Here is a 27,975-nt window from a genome sequence, read left to right as displayed (position 1 = left end):
AACCCAGACCATTCTACAATTCTGTGAAATCATCTTTCCTACTCTAGGACTTCACTTTGTTAGCTGCCTGCAGTTTGCCTCACTGTGAAGCAAGCCAGGTCTGCCAGGTCAGCCCAGCAGCGGCTTGTAGGCGACTATGTGGCTGAAATCATTTGCTTTCTAGACAGCTCCCAGGCACAGATTTTATGCTTTCTGTCAAAGTCTGTTATAAGGAGAGCTTCCACTGACAAACACATAGAATCATAGAAGTGTTAAGGTTGGAAGGAACCTCAAGGATCTTCTAGTTCCAAGCCCCCTGCCATGGGCAGGGACACCTCACACTAGAGCAGGTTGCTCAGAGCCCCATCCAGCCTGGCATTACAAACTTCCACCACCTCCCTGGGCAACCTGTTCCAGTGTCTCACCACCCTCATGGGGAAGAACTTATTCTAAATCTCCCCTCTTCTAGTTTGGATCTATTCCCCCTAGCCATATCACTACCTGACACCCTAAAAAGTCCCTCCCCAGCTTTCTTGTAGGCCCCCTTCAGATATTGGAAGGTCAATGTATTACCCTTGAGTTACTGGATAAGAGAAAGAGCAGGAAAAGTTTATGAACAAGCAAAGCCCTAAAAAAAAATGCTTGATCTGACTGCCAGAGCAGCAACATGTACAAACTGAAGAAGTCAATAGCAGAAGCAAGTGCCACTCTCCAGGAAAAGACCTTTGGCACTTTACATGTGGCACCTTAGTTCTCTCAGTTTCAGCCCTATCTTCTTTTCAAGCTCCTTTTCTCTCTTCCTAATTGAAGAATCACAGAATCACCGAGGTTGGAAAAGACCTCAAAGATCATCGAGTCCAACCTGTCACCCAACACCTCATGACTAGACCATGGCACCAAGTGCCACGTCCAATCCCCTCTTGAACACCTCCAGGGACAGTGACTCCACCACCTCCCTGGGCAGCACATCCCAACGGCTAACAACTCTCTCGGTGAAGAACTTTCTCCTCACCTCCAGCCTAAACTTCCCCTGGCGCAGCTTTAGACTGTGTCCCCTCAGCTACTACTCAGGTAGTGATAGGACTAGGGGGAATGGAATGAAGCTGGAGGTGGGGAGATTCAGGCTGGATGTGAGGAGGAAGTTCTTCACCATGGGACTGGTGAAGCCCTGGAATGGGTTGTCCAGGGAGGTGGTTGGGGCCCTGTCCCTGGAGGTATTTAAGCCCAGGCTGGATGAGGCTCTGGCCAGGCTGATCTAGTGTGAGGTGTCCCTGCCCATGGCAGGGGGGTTGGAACTAGATGATCCTTGTGGTCCCTTCCAGCCCTGACTGATACTATGATACTTTTGGCATTCATGCACAGCAAGAGCAGATTTATTGTTTTAATCCTACTACGAGCAAGCCTCTTCTAGTTTCTAATTTCCTTTGGCTATTTGCTCTCAACATTCATTATTTTTTCTCTGTGTGTGTGCATGTGTGTGTGTGCAATATTTTCTATTGTTTGTACAGATGGTGTAGGCATCTAAATTAGGTGACAGCTATGCAAAAGGATGTTTCCCTAGTGAGGTAAGTTTTCCTAGTGCTCTGAAATCTTTTGTGAGCAGCAGCCAGTGAATCAACATTTAAGATAGATTATTATTAAGGATTACAAAAATTAGGGAACAGAGACTCATTTAGGAAGGCTCTTTCCCCACCCCCCCACCCCCTTTCTTTTTAACCTTTTGATGGAATTCTAGGCTCTTAGTGCATGCTGCTGAAAAATGAAATTCACTTAACTGATTAGCCTAATGGTCTCATGCCCTGGGTTTATAGCACAGATGTATGCTAGCCCTGGAAAGAAGCCAGGAATTAGGTGTTCATGCCTATTCAGAGCTTCTGTGAGGTTCAGAGCATTCGGAACTAAGGTGTTAGGCTGGGCTAATAGCTGCTCCAGGTTTACAACTCAGTTTCTATTAGAGGTAGCCAAATTCCAAATGGAAAGCCCTCCTGTATTCACAGCATTAGAAATGACTGGGGAAAGATTGCCCATTGGAATGGGCTGCCTGGGGAGGTGGTGGAGTCACCATCACTGGAGGTGTTCAGGAGGAGACTTGATGGGGTGCTTGGTGCCATGGGTTAGTTGTTTAGGTGGATTGGATTGGTTGGTGGGTTGGACATGATGATCTTGAAGGTCTCTTCCAACCTGGTTTATCCTATTCTATTCTAAAGTATCCACACCAAAGGTCTGGACATCTAGGGGATGACAGCTTTTAGTTGCTATGTGGTGCAATATGCCACTGGGCAGTACAGAGAATATCTGAGGGAGTGATGAGGGGTTGGAGCAGGCTGCCCAGGGAGGTGCTGGAGTCGTCTTCTCTGGAGACATTCCAAACCCACCTGGATGTCTTCCTGTGTGATTTGCACTAGGTGATCCTGCTCTGGCAGAGGCATTGGACTGGATGATCATAGAATCATAGAATTGTCAGGGTTGGAAGGGACCTCAAGGATCAGCTAGTTCCAACCCCCCTGCCATGGGCAGGGACACCTCACACTAGATCAGGCTGGCCAGAGCCACATTCAGCCTGGCCTTAAACACCTCCAGGGATGAGGCTTCCACCACCTCCCTGCGCAACCTGTGCCAGTGTCTCACCACCTTCATCCTAACATCCAATCTGAATCTACCCATTTCTAGTTTTGCTCTATTTCCCCTAGTCCTGCCACTCCCTGACACTCCTAAAAAGTCCCTTCCCAGCTTTCTTGTAGCCCTCCTTAGGATAAAAAAAAAAAAAATCCAGGGAGGTGGTGGAGTCACCATCACTGGAGGTGTTTAGGAAAAGACTGGATGGGGTGCTTGGTGCCATGGTTTAGTTGATGAGATGGTGTTGGGTGATAGGTTGGACTTGATGATCTCAAAGGTCTTTTCCAACCTGGTTAATTCTATTCACTAATTTACTGACAGGGACACCTTCCACTAGCACAGGTTGCTCAAGGTCCCATCCAACCTGAACACCTCCAGGGAGGAGACATCCCAACCTTCCTGGGCAGCCTATTCTTGTGGCTCACCACCCACACTGTCAAGAATTTATTCTTAATCTCCAGTCTCAATCTGCCCTCCTCAAGTTTCAATCCATTCTCTCTCATCCGTCATTGGAACGTGCTGCCCAGGGAGGTGGTGGAGTCACCATCCCTGGAGGTGTTCAAGAAGGGATTGGATGTGGCACTTGGTGCCATGGTCTAGTCATGAGGTCTGTGGTGACAGGTTGGACTCGATGATCTTTGAGGTCTCTTCCAACCTTGGTGATACTGTGATACTGTGATGTTGTGATCTTAACACTGCAAGCCCTTGTAAAAAGCCTATTCCTTGCTATCTTGTAGGCCCCCTTCAGGACATGGATGTGCTGCTTCTCCCTCCCTTCACCCTACTCAACAGGATACTGCACTGCATAAAGTTATCATACCAAGACTGACAGTGCTGTGGATCATCTCTGCTCAGAACTATTCTTTTTCCATGTGGGATCTTGGTCTCTCCAACTTCACAGATGGGACACTCTTCTGGAGTGACACAATCCAGGGACAGCTCATCAAGTATTTTCCCTGTTTCAAAAGAGCACAGCAATATGAAGATGCCAGTTTTCATCCACTGCAAAGCTACTCACTGCACTTACAAAAGGAAAAATGAAACAAAAAACCAACACAAACCCAAACACATCCCAAAACAACATGACAGAGCTGCTGAGCTGGGCTCAAATGTTCTGAATGCTGGGCTTGTGTTATGGCCACTGCCAGCTTGACACAGGGAAGCATTGCCTTCCTTCTGTGATAAGCACTTTGATTTAGATGTTGGAAGTACTTAACCCAGCACTGAAGATGACAGGAGATAATGGCACTTTCCTTTTTCCATGGGTATTATTTCTTTCTCCCACCATCCTCTACTTGTCTCTGATCACAGATACCAGGGCACAGCACACCACTCTGCCCTTTAGAAGTTAGTTATTCATCAGAGTTTTTACTCCTCTGTTGGACTTTTCTCCTATCTTCATAGAATAATAGAATCAATAAGGTTGGAAAAGAACTCAAAGATTATCAAGTCCAACCTGTCACCCAACACCTCATGACTATTAAACCATGGCACCAAGTGCCACATCCCATCCCTTCTTGAACACCTCCAGGGATGGTGACTCCACCACCTCCCTGGGCAGCACATTCCAATGGCTAACAACTCTCTCGGTGAAGAACTTTCTCCTCACCTCCAGCCTAAACCTCCCCTGGCACAGCTTGAGACTGTGTCCTCTTGTTCTGGTGCTGGTTGCCTGGGAGAAGAGACCAACCCCCACCTGGCTACAACTTCCCTTCAGGGAGTTGTAGAGAGCAAGAAGGTCTCCCCTGAGCCTCCTCTTCTCCAGGCTAAGCAACCCCAGCTCCCTCAGCCTCTCCCCACAGGGCTGTGCTCCAGACCTCTCCCCAGTCTCGTTGCCCATCTCTGGACACGTTCAAGCCTTCTTAAATTGAGGGGGCTTTTCTTATCACCCCATTCCCATGCATCTCATCTTCTTCTAGGCAGTACTTCATGCCTTTCACACTCTGTGATCTTTTGAAAAACTTAAACCTTCCTCCTTATGCAGTAACAAAGAGGTGGAAGCTTGTTAATCAAATAACTGCTACTTCTGTCTTTTGCAAGATCCAGCCTCATCAATCCACAAGAACAATGCAGTAAGAAAGAGGTGAAAGCTTGAAGTCCTTCAGAGCAAGGTAGTAAGACTCTGGAGTAGGTTGCCCAGGAAGCCAGTGGATTCCTGGATTCCTCCTCCCTGGGGGTGTTCAAGGTCAGGTTGGGTGCAGCCTGGAGCAGTTGCGTCTAGTTGAGAGGCATCTGTGCCCGTGGTGGGGAGGTTGTCATAGATCTTTAAGGTCCCTTCTAACCTACCCAACCTAGGCCATTCTAGGATTCTATGATTTCTGGAGTATAAGACCTCTTTTCATGCAATAAAATCAGAATGGTTTGAGTTGGAAGGGACCTCCAAAGGTCGTCTAGTCCAACCCCCATGCAGTCAGCAGGGACATTCTCCACTAGAGCCGGTTGCTCAGATCTTGTCAAGCCTGACCTTGAATATCTCCAGGCATGGGGCTTTAACTTCCTTCCTGGACAGCCCTGTTGCAGTGTTCCACCACTCTCATGCTAAAGAACTTGTTCCTAACATCCAATCTAAATCTGCTCTTCTCTTGTTTTAAACCATTGCCCCTTGTCCTGTCAGTGGAGGCTTTTGCAAGCAGTCCCTCTGCAGCATCCTTGGAGCCCCCTTCAGGAACTGACAGGCTGCTATTAGGTCTTCCTAGAGCCTTCTCTTCTCTAGGCCAAACAACCCCAGCTCCCTCAGCCTGTCCTCGTAGCAGAGCTACTCCAGCCCCCTGATCATTTTCATGGCTCTCCTCTGGCCCTGCTCCATCAGGTCCAGGTCCTTCCTGTTTGAGGGCTCCAGAGCTGGATATAGCACTGCAGGTGAGGTCTCACTACAGCAAAGTGGCAGAATCCCATCTCTTGACCATCTGGGCCACATTGCTTTTGATGCAGCCTAGGACTCAACTGCATCAAAAGCAGCATGGTCAACAGATGGAGGTGATTCCGCCACTTTGCTCTGGTGAGATCTCACCTGGAGCAGTAGTAGATGTAGTAGAGGAAAAAACTATTTTACAGCAAAACCTGTAAGTACCAGGAGGAGAGCAAAATAATAATAAATAAAACAAACAAAGAAAACCCACCAAAAAACCCAACCCAGAAACCCCCCAAAATCACCTGCTTGGAGCAAAAGCTGGCCTTACCTGCAGGACAATGTACGTGGCATCCTTCCACACACCGCAGAGGGCACTCCAAAGGCTGTGGGTGCTGGCACGTCAAGGGACAAGCAGGTCCACAGCTGTTATACCTCCACTCACACTGATAGTCTAACTCCTGCTTATTCAGGTCCTGACAGCTGTGTGCTAGACAGTGAAGAAAATCAGAGGTGAAAACTGACATCTGAGCAGAGTGTGTGCCTCTCAGAGCTATGACACTGAATTTGTTACAAAGTGGAGCGCATATGCACAGGTAAAGAATGGAATTTAATGAGTGGAGTGGAGTAGAATTAACCAGGTTGGAAAAGACCTTTGAGATCATCAATCCAACCTATCACCCAACACCATCTAATCAACTAAACCATGGCACCAAGCACCCCATCCAGTCTCTTCCTAAAGACCTCCAGGGATGGTGACTCCACCACCTCCGTGGGCAGCACATTCCAATGGCCAATCTCTCTTTCTACCCATAGAAATAGATATATATAATATTTTTTAACTGTTTTTGTTTTTTAAATGCACCCAGCCTAGGCCACTTCTTGACATTTACATTTCTCACATAATGAAACACTTATTTTGCAGGAGGAGAGCTGAAGTCTGAGCCAACAGCTCCCTGATTACAAACCCTGAGCCTTTCCACTCAATTCCTCCTCCTCCCTCCCCTACTTACGGCACAGAGTTGGTGATCTCCAGTGGACAGCAACCCCTTTCTGTGCACACACGTGTGCATAGGCTGCTATGGCATCACAGAAGCAAGCACAGTCCCCAATAGATTCACAAGCACAGGTGTCATACATGCAAATATCTATGTAGGGCTCGGGATTTACCTGCAAAAGAGATATATATGGTCCAGGTCACTCATGGAATCATAGCATTCATGGAATCAACCAGGTTGGAAAAGACCTCAGAGATCATCAAGTCCAACCTATTACCCAATACCTAATACCTCCTAACAACTAAACCATGGCTTCCAGTGCCACATCCAGTCCTTTTATGAACACCACCAGGGACAGTGACTCCACCACCTCCCTGGGCAGCACATTCCAATGGCCAATTACTCTTTCTGGGAAGAACTTTCTCCTCACCTCCAGCCTAAACCTCCCCTGACACAGCTTGAGACTGTGCACTCTTGTTCTGGTGCTGGTTGCCTGGGAGAAGAGACCAACCCCCTCCTGGCTACAACCTCCTTTCAGGAAGTTGTAGATAGCAATAAGGTCTCCCCTGAGCCTCCTCTTCTCCAGCACTGTGATCTTTAAGACCAAGTCTAACTGATATCCAGGTCTCCAATGTCTGGTGCACAACCATGTCTCTTACAATCACATCTCTGCATCTTTTAAATACCTCCAGGGATGGGGATTTAATCAATGATTGCCTTCATCTCCTTCTTGCAGACATATTTACTATTCAGATGGTTAGAGTCTTCCATTTGCCAAGGCTTGAGGTGCCACATAGATCAGTGCAGATCTTTTTGCTGACAGCAGCAAGGACTCCCTTCTCAATGCTGCTATATATACTGAAGTTTATTGTCCCTTAATATTCCCCACTTGGAATACGTTTATATTTTCTAGGGCCCTGTCCTCACACCTTCTTGTTCAGTGTCCTGGGTGGAATACACTCTGAATGACATTGCCTTAATCTCAGGTCCTCTCCTCATGAAGTTCTTGACTTCCTAAGTCAGTCTCTAGAGATCAGAGTGAAGCTTCCTTCACACAACAGTCATTCTATAACTTACTACCCCACAAGCTGTTTTGTAAGTTACTACCAGGTGCTATCCTGCATTTTCCCATGAAGCACCAGCCACAGGACAAGCTGAGAGATGAAAATGAGACTTACTCAGCTTCCTCCAAGCCCTGTGTGCTATCAACATGACCATGCTTTTCCCCTCAGCTGTAATCAGTGGCACCAGAGATCAGGCAGAACTGAAGAAGGGGAAGCACAAGACAATACTCACAAGTTTCGTGCATCCTTCAAAGAGCTCCCCAGCCAAAATGTTGCATGAGGTTTCTACCATCATCTGCTTCACTATGTTCCCATCACACAGTGGAGACATCAAGGTCTGTTGCTGGTTGGGCTTAATATTTGAAGGGGCAAGCAGACATCACATTAGCCTTGCATTCAGAACCTCAGGACTCTTGAAACCAAAGTAAGAGACTCACTAGGCCTAGACAGTTTTCATTGCATAGGAAACTGTTTCCCTAAGTGCAGTTTCAACCTGTTACATGCCAGGCAGAGCAGAATAGGGCAGGTCACCTCCTACATTTTCCCCAGCTCATAGAATTGTTAGGGTTAGAAAGAGCCTCAAGGATCATCTAGTTCCAACCCCCCAGTCCTCTTGTTCTGGTGCTGGCTGCCTGGGAGAAGAGACCAACCCCCACCTGGCTACAACCTCCCTTCAGGGAGTTGTAGACAGCAAGAAGGTCTCCCCTGAGCCTCCTCTTCTCCAGGCTAAGAAACCCCAGCTCCCTCAGCCTCTCCTCACAGGGCTGTGCTCCAAACCCCTCCCCAGCTTTGTTGCCCTTCTCTGGACACCTTCCAGCAACTCAACATCTTTCCTAAACTGAGGGGCCCAGAACTGGACACAGGACTCAAGGTGTGGCCTAACCAGTGCTGAGCATAGGGCAGAATGGCTTCCCTGCTCCTGCTGGCCACACTGTTCCTGATCCAGGCCAGGATGCCATTGGCCTTCTTGGCCACCTGGGCACACTGCTGGCTCATGTTCAGCCTACCAGCAATCAGTATCCCCAGGTCCCTCTCTGCCTGGCTGCTCTCCAGCCACTCTGACCCCAGCCTGTAGCTCTGCATGGGGTTGTTGTGCCCAATGTGTAGAACAAACACCGAAACAAGTCTGGCTTCAAGTTGCTTCCTCAAAGAAATATTTTTGGCCATAATTGTTTTCCAGCTGGAGACACTTTTGCTATTTCATTTCATCCTTTTCAAAGCCTGCATTTGGATTTAAAAACGCAAATAAAGTCTGATGTAGCCTAGCTGGCAGCCTGTGAATTCACCCAATCTCAGGCACCAGGGAAACAAATCACACTTTCTGATGGCAAATTCCTCAAAATTCAAAAGCAGAGTCTTCCTTCTTGTTTTTTATTCTGTTCAGGGCTCTCCAAGCTGGAAAGAATACCTGAATGCTCTTTAAAAACAAGATCAAGAAGCATATAGAAAGAAACCACCCTCCACAATCAGTTGCTCATAAATGGTCCACCCAGGCTAAGATCTGATATATAAACATCTGGATAGGAACATACAACATTTTTTATCTGAACTCCCCCTGTCTGAAAATTACAGTTTGGTTTTTTTTTTTTTGGGGGGGGGGGGTTGGGTTGGGGGGGGGGGGTGTTTAGTTAAGCTCTAAAATGATATTTCCAGTTACACCTGATTTGAAGCATCTGGGCTGGCAAGCTCTGTGCACAGCCTCTACAGCACAGACTGGCTGCTTTGTAATTCATCCAAAGCCCAGAGGCCTTCAGTAAGTTAATTGATCTTTTATCACATTTTCCAGACTGAATATGAGTTGGTAAAAGAAAAAAACTATGGGGGAAGGAATTAATTTCTATTTGCTTCTTATCCTTTCAAATCTCCCTGCCTGCTCTTCAGTGATGCTGTAAAGCCCCCTCCCCCCCCCCCCCCAGCCCCATTAATTAGTTGTCACAGTTCATTCACCCTCACCTTTTCAACATCAGCACAGTATGGATTAACTTTCCAAGAATTCCCAAAGTCAACTGGATCTACTTCAAGGTGTTCATTGCTGCTGGTCAAATCATTGTTTTGGATTCCATCAAAATTTCCACACAGACCACACACTTGATCCTTGCAGGGAAAGAAACACAAAATGCATAAATCTTACATCTGTGGGCTGCCTTAGGGCTTTGTTAAGAAGTCTTTGTAGACTGATGCTTTAGTGGCATGAAGTTTGAAAACTGAACTATCTCTGGCCTTGCCAAATTCAGTCTGTCATAGAGAAAGTTAAGCTCCTGTTCCAAATCTCCTTAGCTGAAAGTAGGACTATACCTGTCTCACAGAATTGTCAGGGTTGGAAGACACCTCCAGGACCATCAAGTTCCAACCCCCCTGCCTTGGGCAAGGACACCTCATACTAGATCAGGTTGCTCAGAGCCACATCCAGCCTGGCCTTAAAAACCTCCAGGGATGAGGCTTCCACCACCTCCCTGGGCAACCTGTGCCAGTCTCTCACCACCCTCATGGGGAAGAATTTCTTCCTAACATCCAATCTGAATCTTCCCTCTTCCAGCTTGGATCCATTTCCCCTATTCCTATCACTACCCAACACCCTGAAAAGTCCCTCCCCAGCTTTCTTCTAGGCTCTCTTCAGATACTGGAAGGCCACAATAAAGTCACCTCTTCTCCAGACTGAACAACCCCAACTCCTTCAGTCTGTCCTCATAGGAGAGGTGCCCCAGCCCTCTGATCATCCTTGTGGCCCTTCTCTGGACACAGACAAAGAATTGAGACAAGAAGGCTGATCAGTGATGCCTGTTGGCTCTGTTTGGAGTCTGTCCCTGAAATCCCATCACTACTCAACCTGACTCCTTATACTCCTCTTATTGAATACAGAAGCAATCACTCAAGGCTTAGTTATTCTGAGGCACCACAGCAATCATCCTTTCTGTCATAGCTCCTCTCCAATGACCCAGGATCTACACCTTGAAGCTGAACTACCAGGAAAGTAAGCTGCCCTTTGAGTATTACCAAAACATCATTTCTTTTTCAAGCAAGCCCCTAATGCTCCATGGAGATCTAGTAGCATGTCTGCATAAAGATCATTCCCCAGAGACAGGCTGAGTGCATTCTATAGAGACAATGAGAAGCCAAGCAAAATAAATAAATCACCTACTTTGAAACTGCCTTTTAAGATAACTGAGACTCCCATGGCCAGGTCCCAGGTCACACTGATGCTTTTGCCCAGTAAAATCATGTAGTAACGGCCAGACCTCATCACTTCTATATCATTGCCATCCTTAGGAGGTACTTTGATGTTCACCTGGACAGGAAACAGCATATGGTGCAATTGAGTGTGTCTCTAAGTACAGCTTCACACAGCTCACTCTCCCAGTGGGACAGAAAGTGGGCTGATGAGGGCTGATAAGGAGCAAAGGGAATAGCAAATTGACTATGGGTTTAGTGTTTGGTCGGTGGTTTATTGTGTTATTATGCTTTGGTTTTCACACAGAATCACACAGAATGTTAAGGGTTGGAAGGGACCTTGAAAGATCACCCAGTCCAAGCCCCCTGCCAGAGCAGGATCACTTAGAGCCAGTCACACAGGAACACATCCAAGCAGGTTTTGAATATCTCCAGGGAGCGAGACTCCACAACCCCCCTGGGCAGCCTGTTCCAGTGCTCTGTCACTCTTACACTGATATTTCCCCCTATTTCCATGGAACTTCCTATGCCTCAACTTCCACCCATTGCCCCTTGTCCTGTCACTGGGCATCACCAAGCAGAGTCTGGCTCCATCCTCTTGGCACTCACCCTTTACGTATCTATAAACACAAATGAGGTCACCTCTTAGTCTCCTCCAAGCTAAAGAGCCTCAGCTCCCTCAGACTCTCCTCATAAAGAAGATGTTCCACTGCCTTCATCATTTTTGTGGCTGTGGACTCTCTCAAGCAGTTTCCTGAGGAGCTCATAACTGGACACAATATTCCAGATTTCAGCAGGGCAGAGTAGAAGGGGAGGAGAACCTCTCTCGATCTACTGACCACAGCCTTTCTAATCCACCCCAGGATGCCATTGGCCTTCTTGGCCACCTTGTGCACATTGCTGGCTCATGGTCAACCTTCCATACACTAGGACCCCCAGGTCCTTTTCCTCTTCACTGCTCTCCAACAGGTCATTCCCCAACCTATACTGCTCCATGGGGTTGTTCTTTCCCAGGTGCAAGACCCTACCTTTGCCCTTGTTGAATTTCATTCCATTTCTCCCAGCCTGTCTAAGTCTCCCTGAATGGCGGCACAACCCTCCAAGCACAGCTGGTTAGGAAACTAACAATTCTCTGTTCTTGAGGCAGGTAGCAACAGAAAGGGCTAGCTAGGCTTAAGTGTAATGTGAACTGGGATAACCACATGCCATCAGGGGACTTTGAAGGACCCCATTCCTGATTCTGAAGTCAGGAAGGACCAAAGGGAAAAATTCTGAGACATTACTTTTGGTGTCGCTTCCTTTTTCCATCACTTTCACTTCTCCAGCTTGCCTCTTCCCATCTGGCTGCAAATTCACTGCCTGCAGCTACTGAAAACTTAAGAGATTAATTTAAACTGCTTTCCTTCACACCCTAATCTCCTTTCAACAATAATTCCAACAGGATTATTAGCTACATGTGGAGAGAAAAATCTGGCTTGGCTGTTAATTCAGGCACCATTAATGCATGCACTGAAAGCTGCTTAATTGTGAATGAGGCAGATGAAAGCTTTCAATCAGTACAAAGAGTGAAAGGGGAAAGAGGAGGCCATAAACCAATCACTCCCTAGTTTGAGGGCAAAATATTTCTTTATCCCTATTATTCAGTTAAAGCTTAACACCATAATTCAATTCTCTCCATCTCTGGGTCACTATCAGGAACTTCCATCCCAGGAGAAGACAGCTCATATCCTCCAAGGATCTCTCCTACAGTTGGCCTTCAAAGTCTTTTAGTAAGAATGCTAAGATCCCAGAGGTCACTTCCAACTCCTAAAATCCTTTAATCCTTACACTTAATCTTTCTCAAAATTGTTTCAGACCTCCCAAGTTTAGAATCATAGAATGGTTTGTGTTGGAAGGGATCTCCAAAGATCACCTAGGCCAACCCCCATGCAGTCAGCAGGGGCATCTTCAAATAGATCAGGTTGCTCAGAGTTTTGTCCAGCCTCATCTTGAGTATCTCCAGGGATGGGGCCTCAACCACCTCCCTGGGCAGCCTGTTGCAGTGTTCCATCAATCTCATGCTAAAGAATTTGTTCCTAACACCCAATCTCCATCTGCTCTTCTCTCATTTCAAACCATTGTCCCTCATCCTGTCACTGCAGGCCTTTGCAAACAGTTCCTCTGCAGCCTTCTTGGAGCCCCCTGCAGCTGCTGGAAGGCTGCTGGAAACTTCTCTTCCCTAGGCTGAACAACCCCAACTCCCTCAGCCTGTCCTCATAGCAGAGCTGTTCCAGCCCACTGCTCATTTTCATGGCCCTCCTCTGGACCCGCTCCATCAGGTCAACAGGCCCTGCATTGATGGCTCCAGAGCTGAATGCAGCACTGCAGAAGAGGTCTCACCACAGCAAAGTGGCAGAATCCCCTCTCTATTTCTGCTGTTTAGAAAGGGCATTGCTCATGGGAGCCTGAACTGAACAGCATTCCTAACAGTGATACAATTGGTGGCATCAAGCAGAAACACCAAAAGGACGTTGTACATCTGGGAGCAACAATGGGCAATCAGAATCCTGCTAATCTGTTCATTTCACCATCTGGCTGTCAGGATCCATGGAGCATGAGGGTCACTCATGTTTCATCCTACTAAACAACTTGAGATTCTTTGCACCAAAGGAAGGAGAGCAAGAGAGCAGAAGCATACGTACGTTTCCATTGAACAGCTCTGTTTCCCCACCTCCATACAGAAGGAGAATCCTTTTGGTGCACTTTTCTCCTGTGAAGCCACAGCCTTCATTTGAGATGAGTATCCTGAATGTTCCAGAGTTATCCTTGCAGAAATCCTATCAGATGGAAATCAATGAATAACTCATTAAGGTGGAACATCTGAAACACACACAGACAGAGCAAGGGAGAAAAAGGAAGCCACGAATCATAGAATCAACCAGGTTGGAAAAGACCTCAGAGATCAACAAGCCCAACAACAACCTCAACAAGCCCAACAACAACCACAACAACCCCATGTAATGCTACAGGCTGGGGTCAGAGTGGCTGGAGAGCAGCAAGGCAGAAAGGGACCTGGGGGGACTGGTTGATAGTAGGATGAACATGAGACAGCAGTGTGCCCAGGTGGCAAGAAGGCCAATGGCATCCTGACCTGCATCAGGAACAGTGTGGCCAGCAGGAGCAGGGAAGTCATTCTGCCCCTGTACTCAGCACTGGTTAGGCCACACCTTGAGTCCTGTGTCCAGTTCTCTGGGCCCCTCAGTTTAGGAAAGATGTTGAGTTGCTGGAAGGTGTCCAGAGAAGGGCAACAAAGCTGGGGAGGGGTCTGGGGCACAGCCCTGTGAGGAGAAGCTGAGGGAGCTGGGGTTGCTTAGCCTGGAGAAGAGGAGGCTCAGGGGAGACCTTCTTGCTCTCTACAACTCCCTGAAGGGAGGTTGTAGCCAGGTGGGGGTTGGTCTCTTCTCCCATGCAAGCAGCACTGGAACAAGAGGACACAGTCTCAAGCTGTGCCAGGGGAGGTTTAGGCTGGATGTTAGGAAGAAATTCTTCCCAGCAAGAGAGATTGGGCATTGGAATGTGCTGCCCAGGGAGGTGGTGGAGTCAGCATCACTGGAGGTGTTTAGGAAGAGACTGGATGGGGTGCTTGGTGCCATGGTTTAGTTGATGAGATGGTGTTGGGTGATAGGTTGGACTTGATCTCAAAGGTCTTTTCCAACCTGGTTAATTCTATTCTATTCTATCACCTGATACCTAACACCTCATGACAGCCAAACCATGGCTTCAAGTGCCATGTCCAATCCTTGTACCCTATGTAATCTCTGACCAGCAGGACGCATGGTTCATTAGACCCATAGAATGGTTTGGATTGGAAGGGACCTTAAAAGTCACCTAGCTTCAACACCCCCAGCCATGGGCAGGGACACCTTCCTCCAGACCGGGTTGCTCAGGGCCTCATCCAGCTTTGTCCTGAACACCTCGAGGGGGGGGACATCCACAACCTCCCTGGGCAACCTGTTCCAGTGTCTTACCAGCCTCACTGTCAAGAATTCCTGATCTCCAGTCTCAATGTGCCCTCCTCAAGATTCAATCCATTCCCTCTCATGCTATCACTACAGGCCCTTGTAAAAAGTCCCTTCCTGGCTATCTTCTAGGCTCCCTTCAGGTACTGGAAGGCTGCTCTGAGGTTTCACTGCAGCCTTCTCTTCTCCAAACTGAACAAGCCCAACTCTCTCAGCCTGTCCTCATAGGAGAGGTGCTCCAGCTCTGTCCTCTGCCATTCTTCTTGCTGTATCACAGTATCACAGTATCACAGTATCACTTAGGTTGGAAAGGACCTCGAGGATCATCGAGTCCAACCTGACACCACAGACCCCATGACTAGACCATGGCACCAAGTGCCACGTCCAATCCCCTCTTGAACTCCTCCAGGGTTGATGACTCAACCACCTCCCTGGGCAACCCATTCCAATGCCGAATGACTCGCTCGGTGAAGAACTTCCTCCTCACCTCGAGTCTGAACCTCCCCTGGCGCAGCTTGAGACTGTGTCCCCTTGTTCTGGTGCTGGTTGCCTGGGAGAAGAGGCCAACTCCCTCCTGGCTACAACCACCCTTCAGGTAGTTGTAGAGGGCAATAAGGTCACCCCTGAGCCTCCTCTTCTCCAGGCTAAACAATCCCAGCTCCCTCAGCCTCTCCTCATAGGGCTTGTGTTCAAGGCCTCTCACCAGCCTTGTTGCCCTTCTCTGGACACGCTCAAGTGTCTCAATGTCCTTCTTAAACTGAGGAGCCCAGAACTGGACACAGTACTCAAGGTGCGGCCTAACCAGAGCAGAGTACAGGGGCACTATGACCTCCCTGCTCCTGCTGGCCACACTATTCCTAATGCAGGCCAGAATGCTATTGGCCCTCCTGGCCACCTGAGCACACTGCTGGCTCATATTCAGGTGGCTGTCGATCAGCACACCCAGGTCCCTCTCTGTCTGGGAGCTCTCCAGCCACTCCGACCCCAGCCTGTAGCTCTGCATGGGATTGCCGTAGCCAAAGTGCAGCACTCGGCACTTGGACTTGTTGAAAGCCATCCCATTGGACTCTGCCCATCTGTCCAGTCGGTCGAGGTCCCTCTGCAGAGCCTTTCTACCCTCTAGTTGACTAACATCTGCCCCTAACTTTGTGTCATCTGCAAACTTGCTGATGACTGACTCTACCCCTTCATCCAGATCATCAACGAATATGTTGAAGAGGACAGGGCCCAGCACTGATCCCTGGGGGACACCACTGGTGACTGGCCTCCAGCTGGATGCGGCACCGTTCACTGTAGCAGTTAAGAACAATTTCTCTAAATGCTGGGCTGCTTTGCCAGTATAAAACACCTTCAATTAACTCAGGACACATTTGATGTGTTTTTACCTGAACTAACACATACTGACAGTTTCCTGGAAACTTGTATTTCAGGCCATCAAAGGTGACATAGTGAGCAGTGCCAATCACTGTACAGGTTCCATCACATTCATTTTGGGTGCAGTTCCACTTTCTCCCATGACACACACTGCAACAGAGACAATGAGTCAGTGACATTTATTGAAGTTACCATTTATTCAAGACCACAGAATCACAGAATCACCAAGGTTGGAAGAGACCTCAGTTATCAAGTCCAACCTGTCACCCAACACCTCATGACTAAACCATGGCACCAAGTGCCACGTCCAATCCCCTCTTGAACACCTCCAGGGACAGTGACTCCACCACCTCCCTGGGCAGCACATTCCAATGGCTAACAACTCTCTCAGGGAAGAACTTTCTCCTCACACAGAAAAAGCAAAAGAGAAATGTTTCTGCCTCCAACTCGTGGTCTAGGCTCTCCAGAAGACACACCAGTGGTGGCAAGCTATTATTTTGCCTTTTTCCTAGGCCTGGACCAGGGAATATCCAACTGCAGACTAAACATCAGCATTGTGCCTCCTGTGTGTCTTAACCCAGCCATCAGCTGCAGCTCCGTGAACAATCTCTGCAGTTTTCTGTGATGCCGTCCATCCAGGGAGACCTAAGAGCAGCCTGCCAGTAGCTGAAGGGGGCTCCAGGAAGGCTGCAGAGGGACTGTTTACAGAGGCCTGCAGTGATAGCACAAGGGGCAATGGTTTGAAATGAGAGAAGAGCAGATTTAGATGGGATGTGAGGAACAACTTGTTTAGCATGAGGGGGGTGGAACACTGCAACAGGTTGCCCAGGGAGGTGGTTCAGGCCCCGTGCCTGGAGATATTGAAGGTCAGGCTGGATAAGGCTCCTGAACAACCTGTTCTAGTGGAGGATGTCCCTGCTGACTGCATGGGGATTGGACTGGATGAACTTTGGAAAAAAAGACAAATAAAACCCAAAGTCAATGAAGAATAAAATAATCTCACTCTTTTGTTTGTTCTTAATTTTGGGGAATTAAAATATCATGTGACAGCATACAGGCTGGGGTCGGAGTGGCTGGAGAGCTGCAAACGGAAATGGACCTGGGGGTGCTGATTGACAGATGGCTGAACATGAGCCTGCAGTGTGCCCAGGTGGCCAAGAAGGCCAATGGTATCCTGGCCTGCATCAAGAATAGAGTGGCCAGCAGGAGCAGGGAGGTCATTGTGACCCTGTACTCAGTGCTGGTTAGGCCACACCTTGAGTACTGTGTCCAGTTCTGGGCCCCTCAGTTTAAGAAGGACATTGAGACACTTGAATGTGTCCAGAGAAGGGCAACGAGGCTGGGGAGAGGCCTTGAGCACAGCCCTGTGAGGAGAGGCTGAGGGAGCTGGGGTTGCTTAGCCTGGAGAAGAGGAGGCTCAGGGGTGACCTCATTGCTCTCTACAACTCCCTGAAGGGAGGTTGTAGCCAGGAGGGGGTTGGTCTCTTCTCCCAGGCAAGCAGCACCAGAACAAGAGGACACAGTCTCAAGCTGTGCCAGGGCAAGTTTAGGCTGGAGGTGAGGAGAAAGTTCTTCACTGAGAGAGTTGTTAGCCATTGGAATATGATGCCCAGGGAGGTGGTGGAGTCCCCAAGCATGGATGTATTTAAAGGTGGTTTGGATGTGGTGCTTGGGGCTCTGGTTTAGGGGTGAGCCTTGTAGAGTAGGTTCTTGGTTGGTCTTGGTGATCCTGAGGGTCTTTTCAACCTGAGTGTTTCTGTGATGTCTGTGAATGCTTTAACCCAAGCAGAAGGGTTGTTTAATCCTGATCACAAATAATATTGTGCAATACCTTTTGTTCAAAGAATGACATTCCAGGAACAGGAAGCCTGCTGCACCCTCTTCCTATTAAATCTCTGCTACCAGGCAGAGCAAGACTTAAGATATTGCTCTCGATGTGCATGGGCAGATCATGAAGTCCATTGTGCAACAAAATTCATATTAGCAAATTTCTGCCTTGAACTGCTTTGTAAATGTTATTGCAAAATTTTCACTGAGCTCTACAATGAATTCCCAGCAGGGAGCAGAACAAAAGCTTTGCCACTGGCTTTGACTCGGAGACATTCCATTGTTCCTGAATTAGAGCCTCCCACATGCGAAGTTGCATGCAAATGCCAAATCTGACACCTCTGCCTCATATATTGAGTTTGCAGGTGTTCACATCTGGCTAAGAACAAGTGAGAATGAGAACTCCTGCAACAGCAGTGCAAAAAAGCTAAGAGAAAGCACAAAAGAAAGGGAGGACTTGACACCCCCCCCCAACTCCCCCCCACAAAAAAAAGCAGACTTTCCAGTCTTATTCCTTCTCAAAGCAGCAGGAATTTCCAGCAGCACTTTCTAAGAGGCATTGGTCTTGACTTGTGTTGAGAACTGTCCTGAAACTTTTCAGTCTGATGTTCAGAAAAGCCCAGTGACATGAAGGGATCTGAATTCCAATTTTATTGGCATATTTTAAAAAAAAGTCAATAATAACAATAATAATAATAATAACAACAACAACAACAACTTCCAACAATGAGACAAAAAGCCATGATTGCTAACATTTTGGGGTTGGACTAGATGACTATTGGAGGTCACTTTCAACCCAGATCATTCTATGATTTAGACCTTCTTGCTCTCTACAACTACCTGAAGGGAGGTTGTAGCCAGGTGGGGGTTGGTCTCTTCTCCCAAGCAACCAGCACCAGAACAAGAGGACACAGTCTCAAGCTGCACCAGGGGAGGTTTAGGCTGGAGGTGAGGAGAAAGTTCTTCCCAGAAAGAGAGATTGGCCATTGGGATGTGCTGCCCAGGGAGGTGGTGGACTCACCATCCCTGGAGGTGTTCAAAAAAGGTTTGGATGTGGCACTTGGAGCCATGGTTTAGTTGTCCTGAGGTGTTAGGTATTAGGTGATAGGTTGGACTTGATGATCTCTGAGGCCTTTTCCAACCTGGTTGATTATATGATTCTATGATTTGCTTTATTGTGATACTGAAGAAAATGTTATGTGTTGGAGGGCATCTCACTTTTGCCAGAAACAAAAGGATGGTTACTAGAATGAACCAATATTCTTATGACTGGTAAGACTTCTCTTGGAGTGCTGCATCCAGCTCTGGACCCCTCAACACAGGGAGGACATGGACCTGATGGAGCAGGACCAGAGGAGGGCCATGAAAATGATCACAGGGTTGGAGCACTTCTGCTATGAGGACAGGCTGAGGGAGCTGGGCTTGTTCAGACTGCAGAAAAGAAGGATCCAGGCAGACTTAATAGCAGCCTACCAGTAGCTGAAGGGGGCTCCAAGAAGGCTGCAGAGGGACTGCTTGCAAAGGCCTGCAGTGACAGGATGAAGGACAATGGTTTGGAATGTGAGAAGAGCAGCTTTAGATTGGATGTGAGGAACAAGTTCTTTAGCATGAAGGTGTGGAAACGCTGCAACAGGTTTCCCAGGGAGGTAGCTGAGGCTCCATCCCTCGAGATATTCAAGGTGAGGCTCTGAGCAACCTGCTCTAATGAAGGATGTCCCTGCTCAGTGCAAGTGGGTTGGACTGGATGACCTTTGGAGGCCCCTTCCAACCCACACCATTCTATAATTCTGTGCTCCTGGAGGTGCCACAGAGCTGGGCAGGGACATTTCCGTACAAGAGATACTGAAGTCCAAGTTCAAAGTGAAGAGTTTCCACGCTGCCAGTGGCTGGATGTGCTACACCTTGCACTCATGGATCTCTGCAGGAAAGAGTCACCATTCCCTCCACGAGCACACATGGAGAGCAGCGCACCTCCAGTGCAGCAAGTGCCCTAATACCTTACTCAAGGCTATACTGAGGGCTTACATCAATGTAAATCTTACAGCCCAGCACTTTCTCTTTGTGGTGGGTTGAAATTTCCCCCCCAACACTACCACACTCTTGAACCTACAAGTTCTTTTTTAAGAACCAAATGTTCATGTGTTGCAAGATCAAGGATCGAATCCACTACACAGTGGCTATAGAGGTTCTGTAAAGACACACAGCTGTTGGATGGACTCCAGTGGAAGGCCACAAAGATGACTCAAGGGGTGGAACAACTCTGCTGTGAGGATAGACTGAGGGAGATGGGGGTGTTCAGCCTAGAGAAGAGAAGACCCTGTGGGGAACTTTAGAGCTGCCTTCCAATACCTGAAGGATCCTACAGGAAGGCTGCTGAGGGATTTTTCATCAGGGTGTCTAGAGACAGGACAAATGGAAGTGGTTTGAAGCTGAGGGAGATCAGGGTCAGGCTGGATCTTAGAAAGAAGTTCTTCAGTAGGAGGGTGGTGAGACTCTGGAATAGGCTGCCCAGGGAGGCTGTGGCTGCCTCCTCCCTGGGGGTGTTGAAGCCTTGAGCAGCCAAGCCTGGTAGAGAGCTGTCCCTGCCCACAGTGGAGAGTTTGGAGCAGATCTCTGAGATGCCTTCCATCCTAAGCCACTCTGTGACAACCTAATTGTAAGGCATAGCTTGCAGCATGCTGTGCCTTATACAAATGCATAAGGACTAGATTGCTCTCTGCAACCTCTGCATTGCTACTCTGCAAAACTTCATACAGAAGAGAGCAAACAATATTTGGCTTTATTAGAAATAGTTTAGGTACCCTAGAGGGAAAAATAGCACCCATAAACACACAAACAAACAACAGAAAAAGTTCCTTTGGCTCACCAGGTGTTGCAGTCTTTAGTCACTGTTTCTCCCTTGGCATATTCTCTCCCGTTGTGGAAGCATGGGCACCTCTCAGGAGCAACACACTTGTTTTCATGGCGTACCTAAGCAAAACACAGTTGGTCAGCATGCACTCCAGTGTGTCACTTGGGGGTGCTGGTGGATGAGAAGCTCAACATGAGCCAGCAGTGTGCACTTGCAGCCCAGAAAGCCAATTCCATCCTGGGCTGCATCAAGAGAAGCAGAGCCAGCAGGGCGAGGGAGGTGATTCTCCCCTTCTAATCCACTCTGATGAGACCACACTTGGAGTACTGCATCCAGTCCTAGAGCCCCTATGACAGGAAGGATCTGGACATGCTGCAATGTGTCCAGAGAAGAGCCACAAGGATGATCAGAGGGCTGGAGCTCCTCTCCAATGAGGACAGACTGAGGGAGTTGGGGCTGTTCATCCTGGAGAAGAGAAGGCTCCAAGGAGACCTTCTTGTGGCCTTGCAGTATCTGAAGGAGGCCTGCAAGAAAGCTGGTGAAGGACTTTTTAGGGTGTCAGGTAGTGATAGGATTAGGGGGAAATAAAAACAAACCCACAACAAACTGGTCTATCCTATTCTATTCTATTCTATTCTGTTCTACTCTATTCTATTCTATTCTATTTCCTGTGTCCACCTACTGGGCTGGACCCTCAGGACAATGGAGGTGTATCCTATGTGGCAGCAGCAGAAGGCACTCAGCCTAAACTGCCACAAAGCTGTTCCTAACATCCAATCTAAATCTGCTGCTCACCAATTAAATAGACTGTAAAAGAATGTCATGTTGAGAAAGTACAATTTGACAGAAATCAAAGATGCAGGGAAGAGAAAACAGAGCAACCTAAATATGGAGAGCAGGTGAACAGCACGTGCTTCTCACAGCCAAACCGAGAACAGGAAAGCAGCCAGATGCAGGGCTGAAAACTGAAATGCAAGCCCTGAGGAAGAAGTGGGGAAGCCACAGAGTCAGAACAACTCAAGTGCAAATGTAGATTCTCTTGTCACAGACAACAGCTGCCCAGAATCCTTCATCCTGTTAACTTCACAGAAAGAGAGATTTGCCATTGGGATGTGCTGCCCAGGAAGGTGGTGGAGTCACCATCCCTGGAGGTGTTCAGGAAGAGACTGGATGGGGTGCTTGGTGCCATGGTTTAGTTGATTAGATGGTGTTGGGTGATAGGTTGGACTGGATGATCTCAAAGGTCTTTTCCAATGTGGCTAATTCTATTCTATTCCATTCTATTCTAGCCTCTGAAAATTGCAGTAGTCAATCATTTTCTGCCAAATCCCTCTTTATTCATCTCCCCTATTCAAACAGAAGGTAAGATAAATATCACTCCACTTAAGACATTATTCCACTCTCTATTGCTTGGAAACAAATCACTATGGTCCATCTAATTTTTTTTTTCTCTCAGTTTTCCCTACTGATCATAGAATCCTAGAATGGCTCTGGTTGGAAGGGACCTTAAAGATCATCTACTCCAACCTTCCTGCCATGGGCAGTAATTTCTCTCATGTAGACTCAGCTGCTCAAGGCCTCATCCAACCTGGCCTTGAACACCTCCAGGGAGGAGGCAGCCACAACCTCCCTGGGCAGCCTATTCCAGACTCTCACCACCCTCATACTGAAGAACTTCTTCCTAAGATCCAGTTTAAAGCTGCTGTCACCTTCAAACCACTCCCCATTGCCCTGTCTCTAGACACCCTGATGAAAAGTCCCTCTGCAGCCTTCCTGTAGGATCCCTTCAGGAATTGGAAGGCAGCTCTAAGGTCCCCCCAGAGACTTCTCTTCTCCGGAATGGACAACCCCAGCTCTCTCAATCTATCCTTGCAGCAGAGATGCTCCAGCCCTTGGATGATCTTTGTGGCACTCTCTGGACTCACTCCAACAGCTCTGTGTCCTTCTTATGCTGGGGGCACCACGACTGGAGTCAGTTCTCTAGGTGGGGTCCCAGCAGAACAAAGGGGCAGAATCCCCTCTCTTGCCCTGCTGGCCACACTCCTCTGGCTGCTGCCTAGGAAACAATAAACCATTTGCACCACTTGCAAAGAACCAATCAACCAAACAAATTCCAAAGACACAAAATGCCTTTAGATTGCTTTACTTTATATTTCCCTTTCCTTTCCTGTTTTGCTTGTTTGGTTGGTTGGGGTTGGGGACTTTTGGTTGGTTGGTTGGGGTTGGGGGTTTTGTTTGGTTGTTTGGGGTTGGTTTTTTTGTTTGGTTGGGTTTGGGTTTTTTGTTTGGTTGGTTTGGTTTGTTGTTTGTTTTTTTTTTGTTGGGTTTGGGTTTTGTGTTTGGTTGGGTTTGGGGTTTTTTGTTTGGTTGGGGTTGGGTTTTGTTGGTTGGTTGGTTGGGTTTGGGGTTTTTTGGTTGGTTGGGTTTGGGGATTTTTTGCTTGGTTGGGGTTGGGGTTTTTTGTTTGGTTGGGGTTGGGGATTTTTTGCTTGGTTGGGGTTGGGTTTTGTTGGTTGGTTGGTTGGGTTTGGGGTTTTTTGTTTGGTTGGGGTTGGGGTTTTTTGTTTGGTTGGGGTTGGGGTTTTTTGTTTGGTTGGGGTTGGGGATTTTTTGCTTGGTTGGGGTTGGGTTTTGTTGGTTGGTTGGTTGGGTTTGGGGTTTTTTGTTTGGTTGGGGTTGGGGTTTTTTGTTTGGTTGGGGTTGGGGTTTTTTGTTTGGTTGGGGTTGGGGATTTTTTGCTTGGTTGGGGTTGGGTTTTGTTGGTTGGTTGGTTGGGTTTGGGGTTTTTTGTTTGGTTGGGTTTGGGGTTTTTTGTTTGGTTGGGGTTGGGGTTTTTTGTTTGGTTGGGGTTGGGGATTTTTTGCTTGGTTGGGGTTGGGTTTTGTTGGTTGGTTGGTTGGGTTTGGGGTTTTTTGTTTGGTTGGGTTTGGGGTTTTTTGTTTGGTTGGGTTTGGGGATTTTTGTTTGGTTGGGTTTGGGGTTTTTTTGCTTGGTTGGGGTTGGGTTTTGTTGGTTGGTTGGTTGGGTTTGGGGTTTTTTGTTTGGTTGGGTTTGGGGTTTTTTGTTTGGTTGGGTTTGGGGATTTTTGTTTGGTTGGGTTTGGGGTTTTTTTGCTTGGTTGGGGTTGGGTTTTGTTGGTTGGTTGGTTGGGTTCGGGGTTTTTTTGCTTGGTTGGGGTTGGGGTTTTTTGTTTGTTTGGTTGGGTTTGGGTTTTTTTGTTTGGTTTGTTGGGGTTGGGGTTTTTTGTTTGGTTGGGGTTTTTTTGCTTGGTTGGGGTTGGGTTTTGTTGGTTGGTTGGTTGGGTTTGGGGTTTTTTGTTTGTTTGGGTTTGGGGTTTTTTGTTTGTTTGGGTTTGGGGTTTTTTGTTTGGTTGGGTTTGGGGTTTTTTGTTTGGTTGGGGTTGGGGATTTTTTGCTTGGTTGGGGTTGGGGATTTTTTGCTTGGTTGGGGTTGGGTTTTGTTGGTTGGTTGGTTGGGTTTGGGGTTTTTTGTTTGGTTGGGTTTGGGGTTTTTTGTTTGGTTGGGTTTGGGTTTTTCTTGGTTGGTTGGGGTTTGTTGGTTTGTTTGCTTGCTTGCTTTTTCCTGTGATCCTGTGTCTTCCATTTGGAATACAACCTGCTTTGGAGGATCAAACCAACCCAGCTATGCTCTTTTTCGCTTGCTTGATGGTTCTGCAAAGTCAGGGGTGGGTTTGGCTCTGTGGAATACTAATTTGGAGAGCACTTCCCTTCCCTCTCACTCAAAAGTCACAAAATATCACCTTGCTGCTTTAAACTTTAAACTTTAAAATCATTGAAGTAGTTTCATTTTTGTTTCTCTTTGACCATTAAATCTGGGCCAATGAGATGATTGCAGTCTGAAGGCCAGGTTAATAAAGAAGAACACTTCTGCTTTTTCCTATGGGGACCTAGAACTGCCACAGGATACTGCTAGTAAAAAAAATGGAAGGATTTCACAGCCCAGAGACCCTTTCAATTCATACACAGCTCCACAGGCTCTGTGCCTTATGGACAGCTACGTTATGCCAAATAAACTCACACTGATAGAAACGAGATGGGAACAAAAGAAATGCTTTCCAAGATGATAGAGCTGGGGCTCTGCCTCCAACTTAATCTTCACAAAGGATAGGGAGAAAACAGGCCAGAGAGGACCATATGTTTCCAGGGGTGTTTAATTCCTTCCTTCCTGGTGACATTCAACAGAAAGAAAAAAAAAATAAAGAGAGAGAAAGCAGCAGGACTTCACACTCATGGCTGCATTTCTGAGTTTTCCCCATGCTCAGCAAAGAGTTCACAACTGCTAGCCCCTGGATGCAACATTTGGGATTAGGAAAAGGAGGATCAGGACCTCTCTGCTTTCTACCTTCCAGTATCTGAAGGGGGCTACAGGAAGGCTGGGGAGGGACTTCTCAGGATCTCAGGTAGTGATAGGACTAGGGGGAATGGAATGAAGCTGAAGGTGGGGAGATTCAGGCTGGAGGTGAGGAGGAAGTTCTTCCCCATGAGAGTGGTGAAGCCCTGGAATGGGTTGTCCAGGGAGGTGATTGGGGCCCCATCCCCAGAAGTGTTTAAGGCCAGGCTGGATGAGGCTCTGGCCAGGCTGATCTAGTGTGGGGTGTCCCTGCCCATGGCAGGGGGGTTGGAACTAGATGATCCTTGTGGTCCCTTCCAACCCTGACTGATACTATGATACTATGATACCAGACACATTGACATAGAATCATAGAATTGTCAGGGTTGGAAGGGACCTCAAGGATCATCTAGATCCTCAAGGATCATCTAGTTCCTCAAGAGTCATCCAGTTCCAACCCGCCTGCCATGGGCAGGGAGACCTCACACTAGATCAAGTTGCTCAGAGTCACATCCAGCCTGGCCTTAAAAACCACCAGGGATGAGGCTTCCACCACCTCCCTGGGGAACCTGTGCCAGTGTCTCACCACCCTCATGGGGAAGAACTTCTTCCTAATATCCAATCTGAATCTACCCATTTCCAGAGTTATTTTTTCCATTTCCCCTAGTCCTATCACTGCCTGACACCCTCAAAAGTCCCTCCCCAGCTTTCATGAAGCTAGTCACAGCCTGTTCCCAACTCTAAAGCCTTAATTACTGTTTTCATCATAAACATAAGGCCACCATGGAGCTACAGTGCAGCAACTGTTGGTCCGCTGACAAAGAGGGAAGACTACTTTGCCTGAACACTGCTGGACAGAAATACCCAAAGTGGACTTTGACCAGAACACTAATGATTGTTTCTGGAAAACTCAACAGATCATTACAGACTACTAGATTGGCTTAGGTTGGAAGAGACCTTAGACATCATCTCCCACAGCATCCCCACCATGAGTAGGGACACTCCTCAACTAGATTCGGCTGCTCAAGGCCTCATCCAACCTGGCCTTCAATGTCCCCAGGGAGGAGGCAGCCACAGCTTCCCTGGGCAGCCTATTCCAGAGTCCCACCACCACTGTACTACAGAACTCCTTCCTAAGATCCAGTCTAACCTTACTCTCCCTCAGCTTCAAACCATTCCCCCTATTGCTAGATACCCTTATGAAAAGTCCCTCTGCAGCCTTCCTGTAGGGTCCTTTCAGAGACTGGAAGGCAGCTACAGGGTTACCCTGAAGTATTCTCTTTTTCTCAGTTTCCTCAGCCTGCCCTTACAGCAGAGGTGTTCCAGCCTTTGGATCATCTTTGTGGTCTCCTCTGGATGCATTCCAACAGCTCTGTGTCCTTCATATGCTGGGGCCACCAGAACTGGATGTTGTATCTGAGGGGAATTACACTTTTGTTAATATTAGCACAGCATCTACTGGTCTTCTTGATGCCACATCCCAAAGCTGGCAAACCTGGCAGCCTGGTGCCATGCAGTGTTACAAGTCTGTTGAGCACAGTTCCAGGTGGCAGTACAAAGTCAGTGACATTCTTCATCAGCACCTGGACTTCCTGTGGAAGTCTCAATACACCATTAACATTTAATACAAAAGATCTAATTGGCCTGAGTGCCTGAGGGGATGGGAGCAATGGGTGCTGAGAAGGCAACTGGAAGGCAAGACACAGGTTTGACATGAGAATAGCTGCTCTTCCCACATTGCTATGATGATGCTCCTGAGAGCAGATTCAATGGAATTACAGGAAGCAGACTAGCTAATGGTCACTTCCACAACTGGGGACCAGAGACATGTGGCTATCATTTCCTTGCTCTACCACACTAATGGCTAAGCCTTGATAAATCTTGCAAAAGAACAATATAAGATAGCTCAAAACCTTTAAAATCATTTTCACCTAAACTCTGCCTTGATTAGGCTGAATTTTAAACTCTTATAGTCAACACAATTTGGATGAATATTACACTGTCCTAGGAAAGCTGAGATTTTCATTCTGTTCCTCCTGATACACCTGAGGGTGTCAGAAGGGAATCAGACACAGGTATAAAAGAGTACAGGAAGGACATGGACTTGATGGAGCAGGGCCAGAGGAGGGCCATGAAAATGATCAGGGGGCTGGAGCAGCTCTGCTGTGAGGACAAGCTGAGGGAGCTGGGGTTGTTCAGCCTGGAGGAGAGAAGGCTCTTGGGAGACCTGCTAGCAGACTTCCAGTACCTGAAGGGGGCTGCAAGAAGGCTGCAGAGGGACTGTTTGGAAAGGCCTGCAGTGACAGGATGAGGGGCAATAGTTTGAAATGAGAGAAGAGCAGCTTTAGACTGGATGTGAGGAACAACTTGTTTAGCATGAGGGTGGTGGAACACTGCAACAGGTTGCCCAGGGAGGTAGCTGAGGGCCCCATCCCTGGAGATCATAGAATCATAGAATCAATAAGGTTGGAAGAGACCTCAAAGATCATCAAGTCCAACCCATCACCCAACACCTCATGACTACTAAACCATGGCACCAAGTGCCACGTCCAATCCCCTCTTGAACACCTCCAGGGATGGGGACTCCACCACCTCCCTGGGCAGCACATTCCAATGGCTAACAACTCTCTCTGGGAAGAACTTTCTCCTCTACCTCCAGCCTAAACCTCCCATGGCAGAGCTTGAGACTTCAAGGCCAGGCTGGACAAGGCTCTGAGCAGCCTACTGTAGCAGAGGGTGTTCCTGCTGACTGCAGGGGAGTTGGACTGGATGACCTTTGGAGGTCCCTTCCAACCCCTAACATTCTGTGCCTCTGTGTGATAGAGCACATAGCTGGCACCCAGCTTTTCAGGAAGGTTTTCAGGTGTGAACATTATACAACAAAGCTAGCAGGCAAATCAAA

At 47.8% G+C, this 27,975-nt stretch overlaps 1 protein-coding gene across 1 annotated transcript in view; it reads right to left on the bottom strand.

Annotated features, from left to right (window-relative positions):
* Positions 1-27,975, bottom strand: part of VWF (von Willebrand factor) — a 162,380-nt gene that overhangs the window by 70,124 nt on the left and 64,281 nt on the right. The window contains 9 exon segments of the mRNA XM_068160869.1: positions 3,416-3,551; positions 5,775-5,933; positions 6,457-6,613; positions 7,738-7,857; positions 9,459-9,599; positions 10,645-10,791; positions 13,355-13,489; positions 16,057-16,195; positions 20,739-20,842. Coding sequence (XP_068016970.1) covers positions 3,416-3,551; positions 5,775-5,933; positions 6,457-6,613; positions 7,738-7,857; positions 9,459-9,599; positions 10,645-10,791; positions 13,355-13,489; positions 16,057-16,195; positions 20,739-20,842 — 1,238 coding nt within the window.

Source organism: Melanerpes formicivorus, unplaced genomic scaffold, assembly GCF_026170545.1.
Source record: "Melanerpes formicivorus ecotype bairdi unplaced genomic scaffold, bMelFor1.0.p_v2 SCAF_54, whole genome shotgun sequence".
Taxonomy (NCBI): domain Eukaryota; kingdom Metazoa; phylum Chordata; class Aves; order Piciformes; family Picidae; genus Melanerpes; species Melanerpes formicivorus.
This window is presented reverse-complemented; position numbering and strand designations above follow the sequence as displayed.